This window comes from Oncorhynchus clarkii, chromosome 8 (genome assembly GCF_045791955.1).
Source record: "Oncorhynchus clarkii lewisi isolate Uvic-CL-2024 chromosome 8, UVic_Ocla_1.0, whole genome shotgun sequence".
In the NCBI taxonomy this organism is placed as follows: domain Eukaryota; kingdom Metazoa; phylum Chordata; class Actinopteri; order Salmoniformes; family Salmonidae; genus Oncorhynchus; species Oncorhynchus clarkii.
In genome coordinates this window covers 28,125,192-28,145,835 of record NC_092154.1, presented here as the reverse complement: position 1 = coordinate 28,145,835, position 20,644 = coordinate 28,125,192, and the positions used below count along the sequence as shown (strand labels likewise).

The 20,644-nt window shown below is 42.7% G+C and overlaps 1 protein-coding gene across 13 annotated transcripts in view; it reads right to left on the bottom strand.

Annotated features, from left to right (window-relative positions):
• Window positions 1-20,644, bottom strand: part of LOC139415226 (spectrin repeat containing, nuclear envelope 2a) — a 226,507-nt gene that overhangs the window by 172,107 nt on the left and 33,756 nt on the right. For 10 of the 13 annotated variants that reach the window (XM_071163142.1, XM_071163152.1, XM_071163147.1 and 7 more), the window contains 15 exons: window positions 19,831-20,042; window positions 19,456-19,655; window positions 18,989-19,095; window positions 15,358-15,447; window positions 15,049-15,162; window positions 14,473-14,610; window positions 12,519-12,683; window positions 11,789-11,901; window positions 8,978-9,146; window positions 8,423-8,519; window positions 7,740-7,921; window positions 5,753-5,917; window positions 5,286-5,423; window positions 1,883-1,984; window positions 1,316-1,474 (listed from right to left, as the gene is read on the bottom strand). In XM_071163142.1, coding sequence (XP_071019243.1) covers window positions 1,316-1,474; window positions 1,883-1,984; window positions 5,286-5,423; window positions 5,753-5,917; window positions 7,740-7,921; window positions 8,423-8,519; window positions 8,978-9,146; window positions 11,789-11,901; window positions 12,519-12,683; window positions 14,473-14,610; window positions 15,049-15,162; window positions 15,358-15,447; window positions 18,989-19,095; window positions 19,456-19,655; window positions 19,831-20,042 — 2,151 coding nt within the window. The remainder of the gene's footprint in view (window positions 1-1,315; window positions 1,475-1,882; window positions 1,985-5,285; window positions 5,424-5,752; window positions 5,918-7,739; window positions 7,922-8,422; window positions 8,520-8,977; window positions 9,147-11,788; window positions 11,902-12,518; window positions 12,684-14,472; window positions 14,611-15,048; window positions 15,163-15,357; window positions 15,448-18,988; window positions 19,096-19,455; window positions 19,656-19,830; window positions 20,043-20,644) is intronic. The other 3 variants (XM_071163148.1, XM_071163150.1, XM_071163143.1) reach the window with 2 other exon arrangements.

Genomic DNA, 20,644 nt, shown 5'->3' with positions numbered 1-20,644 from the left:
TGTCGTGGGAAATACCAGCAGAGACACTTGAAGTCAATCTAAATGAATCATTGTTTATTAACAGTTAACTGGAGAGGTTCCAACAAACTTGATGCACCATAGTGAACATCTGATAGGAGCTCTAACTGGGCAGTCCCGTTGGTTATCTTATATACTTACGCAGACAAGTAATATTTGCATGATTTAGCTTATTCATTATTCATCATACTTCATTAATCATTAACGTTTGGTTCATGCATGTGACTGACCAATAATGATTCGTGCATGTAACAGACCAATACCTCACAAGGCTTCTTCTCTCCAAGCTGAGACCTTGAAACTGAGATAACGTTCCTAAAACAAGGTTCTGGGCGTCCTGCCAAAATGCAGATACTGATAGTGAGAATTCGTTCAATCAGTCACTTGCATGAACACAGAAATGTGTTATTAGAAACACACAAACATAAAATGTTCCATCACAAATGTTAAATCAAAGTCTTATTAGAACGTAATGGCAATGGTAGCTAATGTCCTAGGAATGTTTTTAGTTTGCTGGTAGGGCTAAAGTTAATACCTGTAGCCTATATGATCTGTCACTACTGGAATACATGATCTGCCAGTACCAGAATACATGATCTGCCAGTACTAGAATACATGATCTGCCAGTACTAGAATACATGATCTGCCAGTACTAGAATACATTATCTGCCACTACTCTAGTACATGATCTGCCAGTACTATAATACATGATCTGCCAGAACTAGAATACATGGTCTGCCACTACTAGAATACATGATCTGCCAGTACTATAGTACATGATCTACCAGTACTAGAATACATGATCTGCCACTACTCTAGTACATGATCTGCCAGAACTAGAATACATGATCTGCCAGAACTAGAATACATGGTCTGCCACTACTAGAATACATGATCTGCCAGTACTATAGTACATGATCTGCCCGTACTAGAATACATGATCTGCCCGTACTAGAATACATGATCTGCCCGTACTAGAATACATGATCCGCCCGTACTAGAATACATGATCTGCCCGTACTAGAATACATGATCAGCCCGTACTAGAATACATGATCAGCCCGTACTAGAATACATGATCTGCCAGTACTAGAATAATGATCTGCCAGTACTAGAATAATGATCTGCCAGTACTAGAATACATGATCTGCCAGTACTAGAATACAGCAAAAGGACATTGATACTGTAAATAGTGATACATGTCCACTTAAGCAGCGACATGTAAAAACAAGAAGTGTAACGGCACCGAGTAGTGTATGCTAACGATCATAGTAGAGAGGAGATTATGGGTGCTCACTTTGGCCTCTCTTCCAGGTTTCCTCTCTTCCAGGTGCTGGTGAACCTCCAGGGCTTCGGTCCCCCAGTGACTCAGCTCGGCCAAACGGCCCTCTAACATGGACGTGGCCCTCTGTAGATCACTGCATGTCCTTTCCGCTCTGGCCAGCGCCTGCCAAACCTGCACATACACACACACGTGCAGATTAGGGTTGGGGTTAGAGTTGGTCTCAATCTGAATTGAAGTCAGTCAATTTAAAATGTTAAAATCTGTTTTGATGTAAATCGTTTTTTCATTTTCAGTTTATTGAAAAGTAATTGAAATTAGGTTCCATTTTTTCAATTATTAGACTGTAATTTGTTTGATTCCTGAATTGACTGACTTCAATTTGAATTTAAGCCTAGTTCACAAATTATATCCACTTGTATCAAAACATAATGCTGTTACTTCTTATAGTCACATTCTTGTCATAACAGCTGCCAGCACACTAGAAAAACATCTTAAAACCGCTAGTCTAAAACCGTTCACATCCACAGCACTGTCTCAGTGTTTGAAAGGCCAGCAGAAAGGCACTGGGATTGGGGCTACCTCCGGGAGTGTATGTCTGAGTTTTTCCACTTTGTCCACAGGGAAGTCTGGGGATGGGCTGAGAGAATCCAAATCCACCTCCATTATCTTCTTACTCAAAAGCTGCGGGGACAAAAATAGGAAAGACAATAAGGGCATGAAAGACAGTGCTTTGCACCATGTGCAAACTAGGGTTGTAGTGCTGCCGGAGAGCAGGGGAGTGGCGCCCCCTAACCTTTTTTCAATTTGAGAATACATGAAGCTGGTATATCTGGAAAATGTGTTCTGATAAATGATATTTAAATACCTCTAGAATTCCATGTAAAACATCAGAATGACAAACCAAATAAATATATATAGCAGCCTACAGGCAGGTGGTTTCATCCCTGTCTTTTCTCTGGTGGTGGAGAGAATGATGAAGAACTATAGGCTACGTGTGTGCACTGCGGAGAAAAATTTGAAAATACTTTGAAAATAAAATCTGCTGTTGAGCCACATGTGTAGGCATAGGCAGATGTTGCAATTAGAGGATGCATTTTATACATATTCTATCATAGGCTATTCAATAGGCTACATCTGTCGGTACAAACTCCGATTTAGGAATTTATGCGAATGAATGCGAATTCATGTCGAGCTCTCTCACCTACAAAAATAGCACTACACCACTGGTGCAAACCCATTAGTAAGTCTGGCTCTATGGCTCCTTTTAAATTGGAGGAGAAGACTCCAGATCCCTCACGTCAGACCTTCTTCTCCAATGGTTTTCGAAAAGGCGACTAGAGAGAACACGAGGAATGAAGGAAAGACAAATTGAGAAAGTCTCATTGTAGTTGTCTGCCGAGGTGTTCTGTGGAGTTATTCAAAGAAGGAAAGAAAGGAAGTCTCCACACCACTCTCTCACTTGAGTATCTTACCTAGTTATTTTCAGATGATCAAATTTTAGCTATTTTTGTAGTCTTGGCAACTAAACTAAAAGAAACGTCCTCTTGCAGTCAACTGCGTTTATTTTCAGCAAACTTAACATGAGTAAATATTTGTATGAACATAACAAGATTCAACAACTGAGACAAAAAACGGATCAAGTTCCACACAGGTGACTAACAGAAATGGAATAACGTGTCCCTGAACAAATGGGGGGGTCAAAATCAAAAGTAACAGTCAGTATCTGGTGTGGCCACAAGCTGCATGCATTAAGTACTGCAGTGCATCTCTTCCTCATGGACTGCAGCAGATTTACCAGTCTTGCTATGAGATGTTACCCCACTCTTCCGCCAAGGCACCTGCAAGTTCCCGGACATTTCTGGGGGGAATGGCCCTAGCCCTCACCCTCCGATCCAACAGGTCCCAGACGTGCTCAATGGGATTGAGATCCGGGCTCTTCGCTGGCCATGGCAGAACACTGACATTCCTGTCTTGCAGGAAATCAAGCACAGCACGAGCAGTATGGCTGGTGGCATTGTCATGCTGGAGGGTCATGTCAGGGTGAGACTGCAGGAAGGGTACCACATGAGAGAGGAGGAGGTATTCCCTGTAGCACAGCGTTGAGATTGCCTGCAATGACAACAAGCTCAGTCCGATGATGCTGTGACACACCGCCCCAGACCATGCCAGACCCTCCACCTCCAAATCAATCCTGCTCCAGAGTACAGGTCTCGGTGTCACGCTCATTCCTTCGATGATAAACGTGGATCCGACCATCACCCCTGGTGAGACAAAACCGTGACTCATCAGTGAAGATAACTTTTTGCCAGTCCTGTCTGGTCCAGCGACGGTTGGTTTGTGCCCATAGGCGACGTTGTTGCCGGTGATGTCTGGTGAGGACCTGCCTTACAACAGGCCTACAAGCCCTCAGTCCATCCTCTCTCAGCCTATTGCGGACAGTCTGAGCACCGATGGAGGGATTGTGCATTCCTGGTGTAATTCGGGCAGTTGTTGTTGCCATCCTGTACCTGTCCCGCAGGTGTGATGTTCGGATGTACCGATCCTGTGCAGGTGTTGTTAGACTTGGATTGCCACTGCGAGGACGATCAGCTGTCCTTCTTGTCTCCCTGTAGTGCTGTCTTAGGTGTCCCACAGTACGGACATTGCAATTTATTGCAGTCCTCATGCCTCAATTTATCTGCAGTCCTCATGCCTCCTTGCAGCATGCCTAAGGCACATTCACGCAGATGAGCAGGGACCCTGGGCATCTTTCTTTTGGTGTTTTTCAGAGTCAGTAGAAAGGCCTCTTTAGTGTCCTAAGTTGTGACCTTACTGTGACCTTAATTGCCTACCGTCTTTAAGCTGTTAGTGTCTTAACGACCATTCCACAGGTGCATGTTCATTAATTGTTTATGGTTCATTGAACAAGCATGGAAAACAGTGTTTAAACCCTTTACAATGAAGATCTGTGAAGTTTTTGGGATTTTTTACTAATTATCTTTTAAAGACAAGGTCTTGAAAAAGGGACGTTTCTTTTTTTGCTGAGTTTATGGGTGTGTTTTCTATACCTGTTTACACCTCTCCCTGTAGGCTTTACAGACACTCCCCACCCCTTGGCTGGAACACTTCTAATTTAGTGTACACTGCACACAACTCATGTGGAATTCCGGGTCTCTCGCAGTGTTTGGAACTGCCGATCTGCGGTCAAGAACGTAGAGTTCTTAGTCCCTTAACTTTTTGGCCCTGACTGAGACATGGATCACCCCAGAGAACACTGCTACTCCAGCTGCTCTCTCTTCATCTGACTACGTTTTCTCTCATAGTCCGAGAGCATCTAGTCGTCGCGGTGGTGGCATAGGTCTATCATTTCAAGTGGAGATTTTCTCTTTTCTCCCTCTCTCACCTGTCCACCTCCTCATTTGAATTCCATGCTGTCACTGTCACTTGTCCACTCAAGCTTAACATTATTGTCATCTATCGCCCACCAGGGACCCTTGGAGAGTTCCTCAATCAGCTTGACACCTTGATAATCTCGTATCCTGACGATGGCTCACTGCTCTTCGTACTTGCCGACTTCAACCTCCCAACGTATGCCTTCAATTAATTTCTTACCGACTCTCCTCCTCACCGCCCACCCCCCCAATTAAAAATATATATAAAAAGGAATCAGCACTTGACCCCCCCCCCCCCCCCTTCTAGCACTGAGTCCACTGACACTGACTCTACTTTATTGAGGAAAAATGTACTTTGTATGCCTGTGATATGTGGATGTCCCACCTAGCTATCTTAAGATGAATATGCTAACTGTAAGACACTCTGGATAAGTGTGTCTGCTAAATGACTAAAATGTAAAATGCTGCATACCAGTGTAGGGTGAACTTGCCCTTTGATGCTGATCTTGGGTCAGAATTTTCCCCACTAACGGTTAAGGTTAGGATTGGGGGAAGGGAAGCTGATCCTAGATCTGTATCTAGGGGAAATTTCACCCAGGAGAGTAGTGTACCTGCACCCTCTTCTTGTAGGCTTTCAGTGGGACAGACTCCACCTCTAGGCGCTCCCTCAGCACCCAGCCTGCCTCTTGGGCCAGAGCCTGTACCGCCTGGATGCTCAGAGGACCAGCACTGGGCTGGTTCGATACCCCCTAGTTAACACAAGAGGATTCAGACCACACACATCTTTAGGTCGCTGTGCTAAAGCCTAGCCATTATTTCTGGGAGCTAGTCCTCAGGGTCATAATCATTAGGCCTGAAGAAAGAAAACTGAAACAGGGAGGGACTACCCTGGACTTGACCAATAGGAAATGCTTATTTTCGTGTTACGTTGCAAAATCTTCTAAAACCTTTAATGTTAAACAGCCCCGGTCTCAAGCAAGGTTACGCTGAACAAATTCCACTTACATACACAAATAACAACCAGCAAATGGATGGTGAAAAGATCAGAAAGGTTTGTATAGGGGACAATTGCACTCACAAACATAGTTCTCTTCATGTAGGCGGCCCACTGCATGTTCAGCTTACTAAGTTCGGCTACCAGGGCTTTGCTGGTAGATGGGTCTGTGACCTCGATGAGGAAGTTACCCACCTCGTTCAGGTAGGCCTGCAGGGTGCTCCACTGGGACACCTGCTGGGATGTCCCCTAAAGGGTTGGAGAGACTGTAGGGTCAAGCTTTCCAACAGAACATTTCACACAAGATTAATATGTTGTATTTGTCATAAGAAAGTATTATATTTTCAATATGTAGACTACTTGCAATAAATTTGCAAACTGAAAATTCCTTTTACCAGAAATCTACATTAAATACTGATCAAACAAGATGTTAGCTCTCAAGGCTTTCTATCCCAGTACTAACACATCTGATTCAACTCATCAACTAATCATCAGCCCCATGATTAGTTGAATCCGTCCTGTGTCATGTAGACAAGAAAGAGGAAAACTATTTTTAAATGAGGAGGTAGGAGAGACAAAGTAACACGGGGCACAAAGTAACAACTCCATAACTCAAATTAGAAATAACTTAGAAAGCTGTTATTCAATGTGCTAATGTTTGGTTAGTGGATTTACATGCCCAGGAAGTTTTGCTGAAATCCATAAATTATTTTGTTGTATTGTTTTATTAATTCTAAATATTCTTGCGGTCTCTCTTAATTATTGACTTGTGGAGCAGTCTCCATGTATCTAATCATATGTCATTTTTTGATTGATATAATCGATGACAATAATTATTGTTGTATTTTCTCACAAGACTCAGATTAGGCTCAGATTTGTAATGGGGGTTAATTGTAACATTTGTAACATTTGTTACAATTAACCACAGTCCTACAATTCAATGCCCTTTTAATGGTATTTAGACACATTCACAAAATTATATAAAATGTCACTTCTTTACATGAAGTTTGCCAGTACAGCTGTCACGGATCCCTCCGGATCTGTCATTACGCACACCTGGTCCCTATTCCCATTGATTAGTAATTGTATAAGTGTGTCCTTTGTTCACCTTTGTCCGGTCGATTATTGTTACAATGTTCGTTGGTCGTGTGAGTACCTGTGCTGTGTTGTTTTGGCTTTCGTGCTGCGTGTATTGCGCAGATGATTACAGGTCTCAACCCATGTGGTAGTATCATTGTGCGCTTGTGTTATTTATTCAAAGTACTCCTTGCTCTTTTGTTTGGGTTTCAACCTTGTGTTTTGTATACGTGTTTGTTTGGTCTTCGTCTCCGTGCCTTTACACGGCACGCTGTAATTTGGGAAATAAAAAACCCTTTTACGCATTCCTGCGCCTGTCTCCCGATCCCTTTATACCAACGTGACAACAACTAAGATGACACCATAGAAAAATTTAAAGATGTCCAACTAATAGGGATTCATGCAATTAGTTTGCTATTAATTTTGGCTATTCAGTTTTTGGTCAATATGGCATGCCTAAAAGATCAAATAAAACTTGTTTGTCAATTCAGTGTGTTTTTGTCAATTCAGTGTATTTTCATTCAAATATCAGTTTCAAATCAGAAAATGTTTCAATTACCCCTAATTTTTACCATTGAAGACAGTGTAACAATAACCCCGCAGCCTGTAACAATTAACCTTGTGAAACATACAAGAGCAACATTTCACTTCCACCACATTCGGGTTGAATTGTAAACAGCTGGAATGTCCTAGAAACTTCGCTACAGTGTGTAATGGTAGCTAAGATATGTATGTTTGTATAAGATATTATGAATCTACCTCAAATATAATTTTTATACTAAGCAAAGGCCCAAAACTGTTACTTTGGTTCCTGGTCTCCCCTAAAACTTGCCCAATAAGGAACCTTTGTTTTCCTGGTGATCCCAACTGAAGATGACTCTGGTGTGTTAGAGCTGGGCTATAACAAAAGCTTGCGCACACTGCAGCTCTTCAGGGACCTGAGTTTCTTTCCCCTGATGTAGGGTATGTGGGCCAACTAGAGTGGGACCTGTACCTCTGTCCCAGAGGACTCCTGAGCCAGCCACGTCTGTAGGGGGGGGAGATTCTTGCTGTAGGCCTCCCAGGTACTCAACACACGTCCCATGGTGCCTTTCACTAACGCCACTTCCTCTGTGCTCGTGGCCGTGTCACTCTCTGCCTCCTTCACCTGCCTACTGACAAGCTGGGCATCCTCACCTGGGGAGTGGAATGCAAAAGGTTTAGGGTCAAGGTTTATCAGGGTTGTGTCATTGGAGGCTAGAATCCTACTGTAGGCCTCGCTCAGCAGTACACAACGATGTGCATCGTTTAATTCAATAGCAACAATGCTGCGATTATTGTGGTCCAAAGGGAGATTGTGTACAGTGTGCTGCATGAGTTTTGCGATTTCGATAGGTCACAGCCCGCTACACACACCCTACAGGAGAAAACCCACTTCGATGACTGAAGAACGGTGAGCACTCTTTAGGGGAAACGTGTTGTTCAGTACAAACCATTACGCAATGTATTCAGGATGAATTCCATCGTACACACTGAAAACTCATAAGGCTATTTCTCTCGTACAGACACGTTTATTCTCACAGTCACTCACACATATACAGTGAGTACACAAATAACAGTTGTCTTTCGCACACGTATCCAGCTCAGCCTTACACTGTCACAGCTATAGAAGAGCACACACACACACACACACCTTACCCAGAGCTGCCTTGCTTGTGTAAGTGCTGGCTGTCTGTTTCAATTTTTGGAGGGCATCCACCAGATGAGAAACTAGGCATTGGCGATCCACTGTGTCCTGAGATAAAATAATATGATTCATACAAATCCATCGAGTAAAAAGCCTTACGAGTAAAAATGTGCTTCCTTGTTGTTTCAACTTACTTCATCAAAGTAATTGCGTTGTATCAATGTGGATAGTTAGACAAATGTATTAACTGGTTAACTTTGATTAAAGTTTTTTTTTAAATGTACAAGTCTAATTTAAACTGAAACTAGATGTTTATTTAGAGTGTTCGCCGAGTGGGACCACACTGGGATCTGATGTAAGACAATTGCTAATCTTGATCACATAATGAGTAGTAACTTAGGATGTAAGGTGACTTGTAGATCAGAATCACTGATCTCAAACATGCACATCGATACATGCACATCGATCACAAACAGTGAATCCACTACCCCTCACTGCAGTGCCATGATGCACAGCCAGGGGCAGAGTATTGAGCACATTTTTGGACAGAGGCCCAGCCAACTCACATGCCAGTCCTGTAGGAGCAGACGCACTGCATCCTGGGAGCTGTAGGGCCCTTTCCAGGAGCGTAACTTGGCACCAATTCGAGCCAGTAGATCCAAGACGGTGTGCCGGTGCTCCCGGTATTCCAGTTTGATCCCGTGGTACTTAGCCGTGACACGGGCGTTAGTGAAACTGTGGTAAGAAAGCATAACAAACATAAGGGAAAAGACAGAAACATGGAGGGACAACCTGGACTTATGCAACAGGAAATGCTCATTTTTGTTGCAAAACATTTGAAATGTTTCTGTTGTGTGCCCACGACCCAGGTGTCAGGAATGACATGGTGCAGAGTGATACAGTTCATTACCTGTGAGTTTAGTACAACATACATTGCAGGTTTGGGAAATGTAATGGAAATGTCAGATCATTTAGTGAACTGCCTATTTTTTACACCCACTCATTTTGTATTTGATGTTTTCATTAATAGGACAGTTCATTAATAGGACAGTCAGTAGAGGGGACAGAAAAGATAGCACGAGAGTGTGTGTTAAACAGGCAGTGGGAGAGACTTGTACCCAGTACCCACACTACATGTGTTTGCTGAGGCAGAACTAACCTTTGGACCAGGCATTCCCAACTTTCTTTCCCCCAAGGTCCCCTTTTTCACGTCAAAAATATCACGCCACCCCCTGCAATTCTACATGGTTAAACAAGACTCGACATCTTTCAGGTAGGCTATTTAATGATAATAATTTATATGAGCTCTCAATTTAATTATACATATTCTCTTTTACAGAAAGTGAATAGATCAATTGATAGCGACAGAGTCACGCTAGTCCAATTTCTTTGACTGCTTGACTTTAGAAGATTGTAGCTCAGCTTCTGAATGTCATAGAGCCAAACCAAATTACAGTGCTTCCGGAAAGTATTCAGACTCCTTGACTGTTTCCACATTTTGTTAGGGTACAGCCTTGTTCTAAAACGTATTAAATAGTTTATTTCCCTCATCAATCTAAACATAATACTCCCTAATGACAAAGCAAAACAAGTTTTTAGAAATGTTTGCTAAAAAAAAATATCACATTTACACAAGTACCTTACTCAGTACTATGTTGAAGCACCTTTGGCAGCGATTACAGCCTTGAGTCTTCTTAGGTATGACGCTACAAGCTTGGCATACCAGTATTCTTCTCTACAGATCCTCTTGAGCTCTGTCAGGTTGGATGGGGAGCGTTGCTACACAGCTATTTTAAGGTTTCTCCAGAGATGTTCGATCGGGTTCAGGCTGGGCCATTAAAAGACATTACTGCGTTGTCTTGACTGTGTGCTTAGGGTCATTGTCCTGTTGGAAGGTGAACCTTTGCCCGAGTCTGAGGTACTGAGCGCTCTGGAGCAGGTTTTCATCAAGGGTCTTTCTGTACTTGCTTCGTTCATCTTTGCCTCGATCCTGACTAGTCTCCCAATCCCTGCTGCTGAAAAACATCACCACAGCATGATGCTGCCACCACCATGCTTCACCATAGGGATGGTGCCAGGTTACCTCCAGACATGACAATTGCCATTCATGCCAAAGAGTTCAACCTTGGATTCATCAGACCAGGGAATCTTGTTTCTCATGGTCTGAAAGTCTTTAGGTGGCTTTTAGCAAACCCCAAGTGGGCTGTCATGTGCCTTTTACTGAGGATTGGCTTCCGTCTGGCCACTCTACCATAAAGGTCTGATTGGTGGAGTGCTGCAGAGATGGTTGTCCTTCTGAAAGGTTCTCCCATCTCCACAGAGGAACTCTAGAGCTCTGTCAGAGTGACCATTTGGGTTCTTGGTCACCTCCCTGACAAAGGTCTTTCTCCCCCGATTGCTCAGTTTGACCGGGCGGCCAGTTCCAGAAGAGTCTAGGTGGTTCCAATCTTCTTCCATTTAAGAATGATGGAGGCCACTGTGTTCTTGGGCACCTTCAATGCGGCAAACATGTTTTGGTACCCTTCCCCAGATCTGTGCCTCGACACAATCCTGTCTCGGAGCTCTACGGACAATCCCTTCGACCTCTTGGCATGGTTTTTGCTCGGACATTTCCAAATGATGTCCAATCAATTGAATTTACCACAGATGGACTCCAAGTTGTAGAAACATCTGAAGGATGATCAATGGAAACAGGATGCACCTGTGCTCAACTTCGAGTCTCATAGGAAAGGGTCTGAATACTTATATAAATAAAACATTTCTTAAAAACCTGTTTTCGCTTTGTCATTATGGGCTTTTGTGTGTAGATTGCGGAGGATTTGCTTTTGTTTTAATCCATTTTAGATTAAGCTGTAACGTAACAAAATGTGGGAAAAAGTCAAGGGGTCGGAATACTTTCCGAAGGCACTGTATATTCCCATGTGCATCAGAGTTGTGTCTTCCTCTGGCATGTTTCTATAAAAAAAACATCAAATCAAGGAAGGTCCCAACCCCCCCCCCCCCCCCCCCCCCCCCCCCCCCCCCCCCCCCCCCCCCATGGTTGGAAACCCCTGCTCTAGACCACCCAGGCCACACTGCCCTTCATTGTAAATAACTTCAATCAACCCTGCTTTTGCACTCTGTACTCACTATGTTTGATTACAAACTACTGTCAGCTCACTAAAAAGGTGTCGTATTCTATAGAAAAGATGCATCTAGTTTTGATGGAAGTCTATCTGCTATTTTACAGGTCCCAAAACTAGCAATGTTTTCATCATCATACCAACTGACTTAGTGTTTTTATTGGTTATCATACAACTTTTCCATCTGGGCCAATCAGGTTGTTTCAGACAGGAAGTGATCTCTGTTCCAAGGGAAGTTGTGCCCGCTATACCCACCGTCTCTTGATTTCGTCTAACTTCTCCACAGGCACGAGTACAGCACCGGTCTCAGCCTGGTTGCAGAACGTGTGAAGGATGTTGAGGTGGCTGCTCAACTCAACCATTGAATTCTGGGGGAGAATGCATGATCGTAAAATTAACAAATTTACATGCAGGGGCTGTATGTATCAAGCGTCTTAGATGCTGCACTGATCTTCAATGTAGTCAATGTAGTCAATTTCAAACAAGTATAGTTTAATTTACCGGGAACAACAATCTTTAGACAGTTTTGAAGAGATAGAGCAAAGAGAGCCCATCTTTGCCATTATCACTTCTGTGACAGCTTGGGAAGTGCCATTGAGGGCTACCCTATCTCCATTCGAAAGTAGTCAATTCCTTCTTCTCCAACTTCTATAATTTCTTGGCAGTTTGTAAACTACCTGAAAAGCTGCATACCGTTGTGCTGGAGTGTGAAAAGTCTGAACAGACAAAGCTACATTTGATGATTTACTGCCACCTACTGTGCTGGAATGTTTGATCAGGAGTATCATTTATTGGCTGATCCCTCCTTTTGACCTGGATATAATTCTGAGATCACTCCCTTAACCCATAGGAAGTCCCACCCAGTTGGCTACATTAAAATGGTGAAAGCCTCCAATTGCGCTGCCCATGCTGAAACAAGCTTTGTAGAAAGACCTCTATCTATCTCTATGAGATCTCTATGAGAGAGAAGGAAAAGGAAAGAGACCTTGAGTTTTTCCTGTTTGACTCTAGCTTCTTTGGCAGCACAGGCGTGGTCCTGAGCATTTCCTCCCTCTTCAGATAGTACTGCCTCCATACGGTGAAGCCACGCCCCGACAAAGTCCATTGGCGCAGGAAGATACGTATCCAGCTCAGCCTTACACTGTCGCAGCTATAGGAGAGCACAAATACACACACACACACACACACACACACACACACACACACACACACACACACACACACACACACACACACACACACACACACACACACACACACACACACAGGAATTAGAAGAGCAGGTGGTCATGTGTACAAAAAATATGCAGTGCCTGCAGAAAGTATTCATACCTCTTGACTTCCACATTATGTTGTGTTATAGCCTGAATTCAAAATTTATTAAATTGAAAAAAAAATCAACCATCTAAACACAATATACCCCATAATGACAATGTGAAAACATGTTTTTAGAAATGGTAGCAAATGTATTGAAAATGAAATACAGAAATATATAATTTACAATATCTCAAGTATTCAGACCTCGAAATAGAATTAGAATCACCTTTGGCAGCGATTACAGCTGTGAGTCTTTCTGGGTACGTCTCGAAGAGTTTTGCACACCCAAATTGTACAATATTTGCAAATTATTCTTCTTCAATTATTGCTCAGTCAAATTGGTTGTTTATCATTGCTTGACAGCTTTTTGTCATCTTGGTAAGCAAGTCAAGTGTATATTTTGCCTTGTGTTTTAGGTTATTGACCTGCTGGAAGTTACATTTGTCTCCCAGTATCTGTTGGAAAGCAGACTGAACCAGGTTTTCCTCTAGGATTTTGCCTCTGCTTGGCTCTATTCTGTTTATTTTATCCTAAAAAAACTCCTTAGTCCTTGCCGATGACAAGCATACCCATAACATGATGGAGCCACCACCATGCTTGAAAGTATGAAGAGTGGTACTCAGTAACGTGTTGTGTTGGATTTGACCTCAAATATAATGCTATGTATTCAGGACATTAAGTTCATTTTTTTCCAATTTTTTTTGCAGTTTTACTTTAGTTCCTTATTGCAAACAGGATGTTCTGTCATTTAGGTTAGTATTGTGGAGTAACTACAATGTTGTTGATCCATCCTAAGTTTTCTCCTATCACAGCCATTAAACTCTGTAACTGTTTTAAAGTCATAATTGACCTCATGGTGAAATCCCTGAGCGGTTTCTTTCCTCTCCGGCAACTGAGTTAGGAAGGACGCCTGTACTGTATATTTGTAGTGACTAGGTGTATTGAAACACCATCCAAAGTGTAATTAAGAACTTCAACATGCTCAAAGGGATATTCAAGGTCTGCTTTTTAAATGTTTACCCATCTACCAATAGGTACAGTTCTTTTTGTGAGGCATTGGAAAACCTCTCTGGTCTTTGTGGTTGAATCTGTGTTTGAAATTCACTGTTCGACTGAGGGACCTTATAGATAATTGTATGTGTGAGGTAAGGTAAGGTAGTCATTTAAAAATCATGTTAAACACTATTATTGCACACAGAATGAGTCCATGCAACCAACTTATTATGTGACTTGTTAAGCACATTTTTACCATAACAAAAGGGTTGAATACTTATTGACTCATTAAATGTTAATTTTTTATTAATTTGTACAAATTTATAAAAACATAATTCCACTTCGACATTATGGGGTATTGTGTGACACAGTGACACTAAATCTCAATTTAATCAATTTCAAATTCAGGCTGTAACGGGTGTGAATACTTTCGGAAGGCACAAAATATAAATATAATATCTAATGGTATTACAGGGGCAACTTCTACACACTCCCACTGGTGACTGTGGTGAGGCAATTTTACAATAAATAGCTTCTCCTTTTCAATTTATTGAGAAATCCTTGAAAATGGTTGCCCTTTTTAATTATATTGACTTGGAATTTCAGTTTACTTCCTGAATTTCTCTCACCTTCTCTTCCAGGCAGTCCCAGGCTGCTCTTAGGGCACGTTGCTCCTCGCTGGGCTCCGGGCAGCGTCGCATGGCTCCCAACAGGGGCATCACTGGCCGTCGCTGCTCACTGAAGGAGACCGCAAATGCCTGGAATGCCTGGAGCCCACATAGACATCCCATAGGAAAACATAATATGTACAATATATGAGACAGAGTCTAGCAGATCGGCTTTAGCTCAGGTGGCTAATGCAGTCACGTGAAGGACTCGGATTCAACATTTGGTTGGCCACACAACGGTCATACAGACCTGAACCGTACTGTGCTGGCTTTCACGTTGTCTATTTCAGCAGTTTCAGCACAGCTCAGGTTAATAAAAGTGAGCTGAGCTGGCCTGACATTTCAGTCAAGTTTTCAAGATGGAGCACTTTCAGAAGAGCATAAACTGGGATGATGCATTTTGTAGTGAAAGTGCTCCATCTTGAAAACTGCTGAAAAATTGGGACTGCAATAACAGTGGATTAATCAACAAAAGACTAATTGAGTGAACTATCGCTTAAAGTTTGGGACAGCATGATAGTGTGAAAAAGGTCTAACCTGATACCGCTCTGCATAGGCTTTTTTCTCCGTGGAGGCCCACACCTCCAGCAGCTCCTGATAGGCCCGTTGTAGCCAGCAGGTCACCTCCCGGGCCCTTCGATTGGGTGAGGCCTGGGGTCATAACGTTACAAAAGAAGGCAATATCAATCACTCATTCATGCACAATTCACTCTTTCACTCATTTTTACCATTGCAATGTAAAAGGTGGAAGTTTGAATTCCAACATAAGGGGTGAATCCTATCAAACCTGCTATAATAATGTTTATGTAGTTTTTTTGCTGCCAAATAAGTGCATGCACAGTGTACCTGGTGCAGGGGAGAGACAGCGATGGCAGGGGTGAAGTGAGAGGGCAGATTGATAGGAGAAAGGCAGGGGGGCTGAGCCTGGGTGAACAGCTGCACCACCCCGCCAACAAGAGGAGAGAAGAAGAGGAGGAAAATGAAAAGGAGGAGGAGGAAGAAATGAGAGAAACATTACAGTGCAGGAATCTGGATGGATGGATCGAAGGAAGAAGGGATGGACAGACGGAACAGATGGACCAGGGGAGAACGACAGCCCCCTCTCATTGAAGCCACGGAAGTTCAAGGCCGACTGTGGTACTGCAGGCATTGTTTTTAGAAAACAGGATCCCCCATTGTAGTGACCGAAAAAAATCTTTGTTGGCAATCTTCATGTAAAATAAAAAAAATTGGAGGACAATCATGGCACCAATAATAGCCCTCAATACACCAGATGTATGTCCTTGAACTAATTATTTAAAAAATCAAACTACAGAAAAAAATAGTTAATACAAGTGTAGTTAATAATATAGTTGGTAATGGCAGCTTTAGTAGCCTGGTCGACCTTCAACTTGAGTTACCCAATGAGAGGGGGCAGCACTGAGCTAGCCAGCACCGTCACTTGAGTATCTCTTCTCTGTCCTCTCTCGCCTCCTTTTGAAAAATCTATTCAGTTCCTCCACATTGAAATGAATGGTGGCCAACTTCAAAATTGATTGATTGATTTTACACAAAATCTATGATAACTATGACATTTGAAAATTTGCAGCTGTGACTGACTTTACACTAAATATTTTACACTATAAATAAATTACATTTGAAAATAGTCTGCTGTGACTGATTTTACACTAAATCTATGATGAGTCTATGACATTTCAATTGAGTTCCTCCACATTGAAATGAATAGTGGCCAACTTGAAAATAGGCTGCTGTGGCCTCCCGGGTGGCGCAGTGGTCTAAGGCACTACATCGCAGTGCTAGCTGTGCCACCAGAGACCCAACCGGCCACGACCGGGAGGTCCATGGGGCGACGCACAGTTGGCTTAGCATTGTCCGGGTTAGGGAGAGTTTGGCCGGTAGGGATATCCTTGACTCATCGCGCACTAGTGACTCTAGGACGCTAGGTGTACGGTGTTTCCTCCGACACATTGGTGCGGCTGGCTTCCGGGTTGGATGTGTTAAGAAGCAGTGCGGCTTGCGTTTCGGAGGACGCATGGCTCTCGACCTTCGTCTCTCCCGAGCCCGTATGGGAGTTGTAGCGATGAGACAAGTCAGTAACTACTAACAATTGGATACCACGAAATTGGGGAGAAAAAGGGGGGTAAAAAAAATATTTAAAAAATAGGCTGCTGTGACTGATTTTACACTAAATCTATGATGAAGGTCCATCCATGTAGAGTCATCGTAGATTTTATTTAACTAGGCAAGTCAGTTAAGAACACATTCTTATTTTCAATGATGGCCTACTGTTAACTGCCTTGTTCAGGGGCAGAACGACAGATTTTTAGCTTGTCAGCTCGGGGATTCAATCTTGCAACCTTACGGTTAACTAGTCCAACGCTCTAACCACCTGCTTTACATTGCACTACACGAGGAGCCTGCTTGTTACGCAAATGCAGTAAGTAGCCAAGGTAAGTTGCTAACTAGCATTAAACTTATCTTATAAAAAGCAATCAATCAATCACTAGTTAGCTACACATGGTTGATGATATTACTAGTTTATCTAGCGTGTCCTGCGTTGCATATAATCGATGCGGTGCGTATTCGCGAAAAAGGACTGTCGTTGCTCCAAAGTGTACCTAACCATAAACATCAATGCCTTTCTTAAAATCAATACACAAGTATATATTTTTAAACCTGTATATTTAGTTAATATTGCCTGCTAACATTAATTTATTTTAACTCAGGAAAATGTGTCACTTCTCTTGCAACAGAGTCAGGGTATGCAGCAGTTTGGGCCGCCTGGCTCGTTGCGAACTGTGTGAAGACTATTTCTTCCTAACAAAGGCAGCCAACTTCGCCAAACGGGGGATGATTTAACAAAAGTGCATTTGTGAAAAAAGCACAATCATTGCACGACTGAACCTAACCATAAACATCAATGCCTTTCTTAAAATCAATACACAGAAGTATATATTTTTAAACCTGCATATTTAGCTAAAAGAAATCCAGGTTAGCAGGCAATATTAACCAGGTGGAATTGTGTCACTTCTCTTGCGTTCATGGCACGCAGAGTCAGGGTATATGCAACAGTTTGGGCAGCCTGGCTCGTTGCAAACTAATTTGCCAGAATTTTACGTATTTATGACATAACATTGAAGGTTGTGCAATGTAACAGGAATATTTAGACTAATGGATGCCACACCTTAGATACAATACGGAACGGTTCCGTATTTCACTGAAAGAATAAACGTTTTGTTTTCGAGATGATAGTTTCCAGATTCGACCATATTAATGACCTAAGACTCGTATTTCTGTGTGTTATTATGTTATAACTAAGTCTATGATTTGATTGAGCAGTCTGACTGAGCGATGGTATGCACCAGCAGGCTCGTAGGCTCGTAAGCATTCATTCAAACAGCACTTTTGTGCATTTTGCAGCACAAAAGTGCTTTTGTGCGCTCTGAGACTTGGAGTGGTTGTTCCCCTTGCTCTGCATGGGTAACGCTGCTTCGAGGGTGGCTGTTGTCGATGTGTTCCTGGTTCGAGCCCAGGTAGGAGCGAGGAGAGGGATGGAAGCTATACTGTTACACTGGCAATACTAAAGTGCCTATAAGAACATCCAATAGTAAAAGGTTAATGAAATACAAATCGTATAGAGAGATATAGTCCTATAATTCCTATAATAACTACAACCTAAAACTTCTTACCTGGGAATATTGAAGACTCATGTTAAAAGGAACCACCAGTTTTCATATGTTCTCATGTTGTGAGCAAGGAACTTAAACATTAGCTTTCTTACATGGCACATATTGCATTTTTACTTTCTTCTCCAACACTTTGTTTTTACATTATTTAAACCAAATTGTTTCATTATTTATTTGAGGCAAAATGTATTTTATTTATGTATTATATTAAGTTAAAATAAGTGTTCATTCAGTATTGTTGTAATTATCATTATTACAAAGACATTTTTGGTCCTCCAATAATCGGTATCGGTGTTGAAAAATCATAGTCGGTCGACCACTATAGTTTATACAGTCATTGGAACAGACGGACAGAAGGAAGGGCAGATGGACAGACAAACAGACAGACAGACAATTATGAACCAAAGGAAGATAGATTGACAGGAAAGCAGGAGAATGGGTACATCTCAATAGTCTAACATCCTCTGCTTCAGCTATGCTAATTTAACAACTAAACATAACATAGGTGAAAAGCACAAGGCACTATGACTGAAGCATATAATAGGATATTGCTTACAGCAGGCACATTCAAAACTGGACCTCGAAGGCAGTTCAACTGGCTGATTTTCATTATTTCCCTCTAATCAAGGACTGATTTCGACCTGGGAAACCAGGTGGGTGCAATTAATTATCAGGTAAAACAGAAAAACAGCACCACTCCGGACCTTCAGGCTCAGATTTGCATACCCCTAGCCTACAGTATACTGCAAGTGGGTTGCACAGAGTGGGAAAATGGGAACGTGACCACTGACCTGCAGGTCATCATCGTCGGGTGGTGTGGGGAGGTCATTGGAATACTGCAGGAATTGGGCCACGTAGGTCATGATGGACTTTTCGTCTGGGTTTTTTACGTCAACGTCTAAAATTAAAAGAGACAGAGCCACATTCAATGAAACTCAGAGAGTAATGTTTATGTAACGTATAGCATGTAACGTAGAGTATATTGTCTTGTTTATTTGTCAACATCATGGTATCACCTTATGAAGACCGACTATCTCCTCTCCTTTAAAACATTTTTTTAAAGGAGTTCCGAGATTGAGAAAAAAAATATCTAGACCGGGCACAGAGAAGAAGGGCACCGACAGGGTTGGTTGATTTGAGACTCTAACCCCCGTCGCCAGGGGGTATGCATCGTCCGGTATCAGTAGTATTACAGTTCAACCAGACTCCGGCACTATACCAAGTTTTCTTGTTTTATTTAATATGGACTGGTCCTCACCCTGGGGCTCCAGCAGACGGGGGATGTGTAGCTCCTGCTCAGCCAGACGGAAGGCCTCCTCCAAGTTCTGCTGGTTGCTTCTAGACTGGGCCTGAGTTAAGTCCACCAGGTCTGGTCTCAGAGAACACAGGATGCCCAGGAATGCCATCCCACTGCGCCAGCTGCATTTAAAGTCCTTGACACTGAGGGAGCAGTCAGCTCTGGCAGGACAGAAGTAGGATTGGAGAGAGAGAGAGAGAGAGAGAGAGAGAGAGAGGCAATAATAAATAAGTAAATAAAAAATAGAAAAAAAACAAAAGAATCATGCATGGTGGTGTTCGTGTGTGTCTGTTTATGTCAGTGTCTGTTGTACAAATGCATGCAAGTGGAACCCACCTTTGGCACTGGTCTCGGACCCACATTAGCAGGGCCTTCTTGGCCGAGACGCGGAAGCGGGTGTGGAGGGGCGAAGCTCGCCCGCGAGGGGCAGGACTACCCGGGGTTGGGCTTCCCAGGGCAGGGCTACTGGAGCGAGAGTCCAGACTGGCCAGGGAGTCCAGGGAAGAGTGGCGTGAGCTGAAAGACAGTGTGCTGGCCAGCTCCTCAATCTGGGACACAAAGCAGATAGCGACTAAATATTGGGGAACACTGATTTGCATTGGAAGAGAGTACTTTTCCTCAAAATAAAGTAGTTTACATTGTATTTTTATAGACAAACAGGTTTAGGTTTTTATTCCAGGCCACTGTGCTTCTGCTTCTCCTTGCTCTTTGGGATCTAGGTCAGCTTAATGTGAAAACACTTGTGCTGGATGTAAAAAGGGCTTTATAAACACATTTTATAAACCAGGGTCATTCATCTGGCCCTACTAATCAGACCCCCTTGAATGTACTGTCGCATTTCAATTTCAAAATGACATATAGCCATCCCACACTACCTCCCTGGAGTCTCTAAACAAAAAATTCTCCCTCTTCTGTCCTTCTCTATAGAACCAAACTGACTGAGAACACTCCTGTAAGCTGTTACATTCAGCATTGTTCCTGAGCAGAAATGAAATGCAAAGTCTATTTCCCAGGGTTCATCTACACTACATGAATGGAGCGTCTCTTGTACTTTGAGGCCATTGAAGCCATAGGTGTGGTTAAAGAGACAGAATACATCAATGACAAAGGGTGTGTTCTGTAAAGTAATACTGTATTATCTAGCCATTAT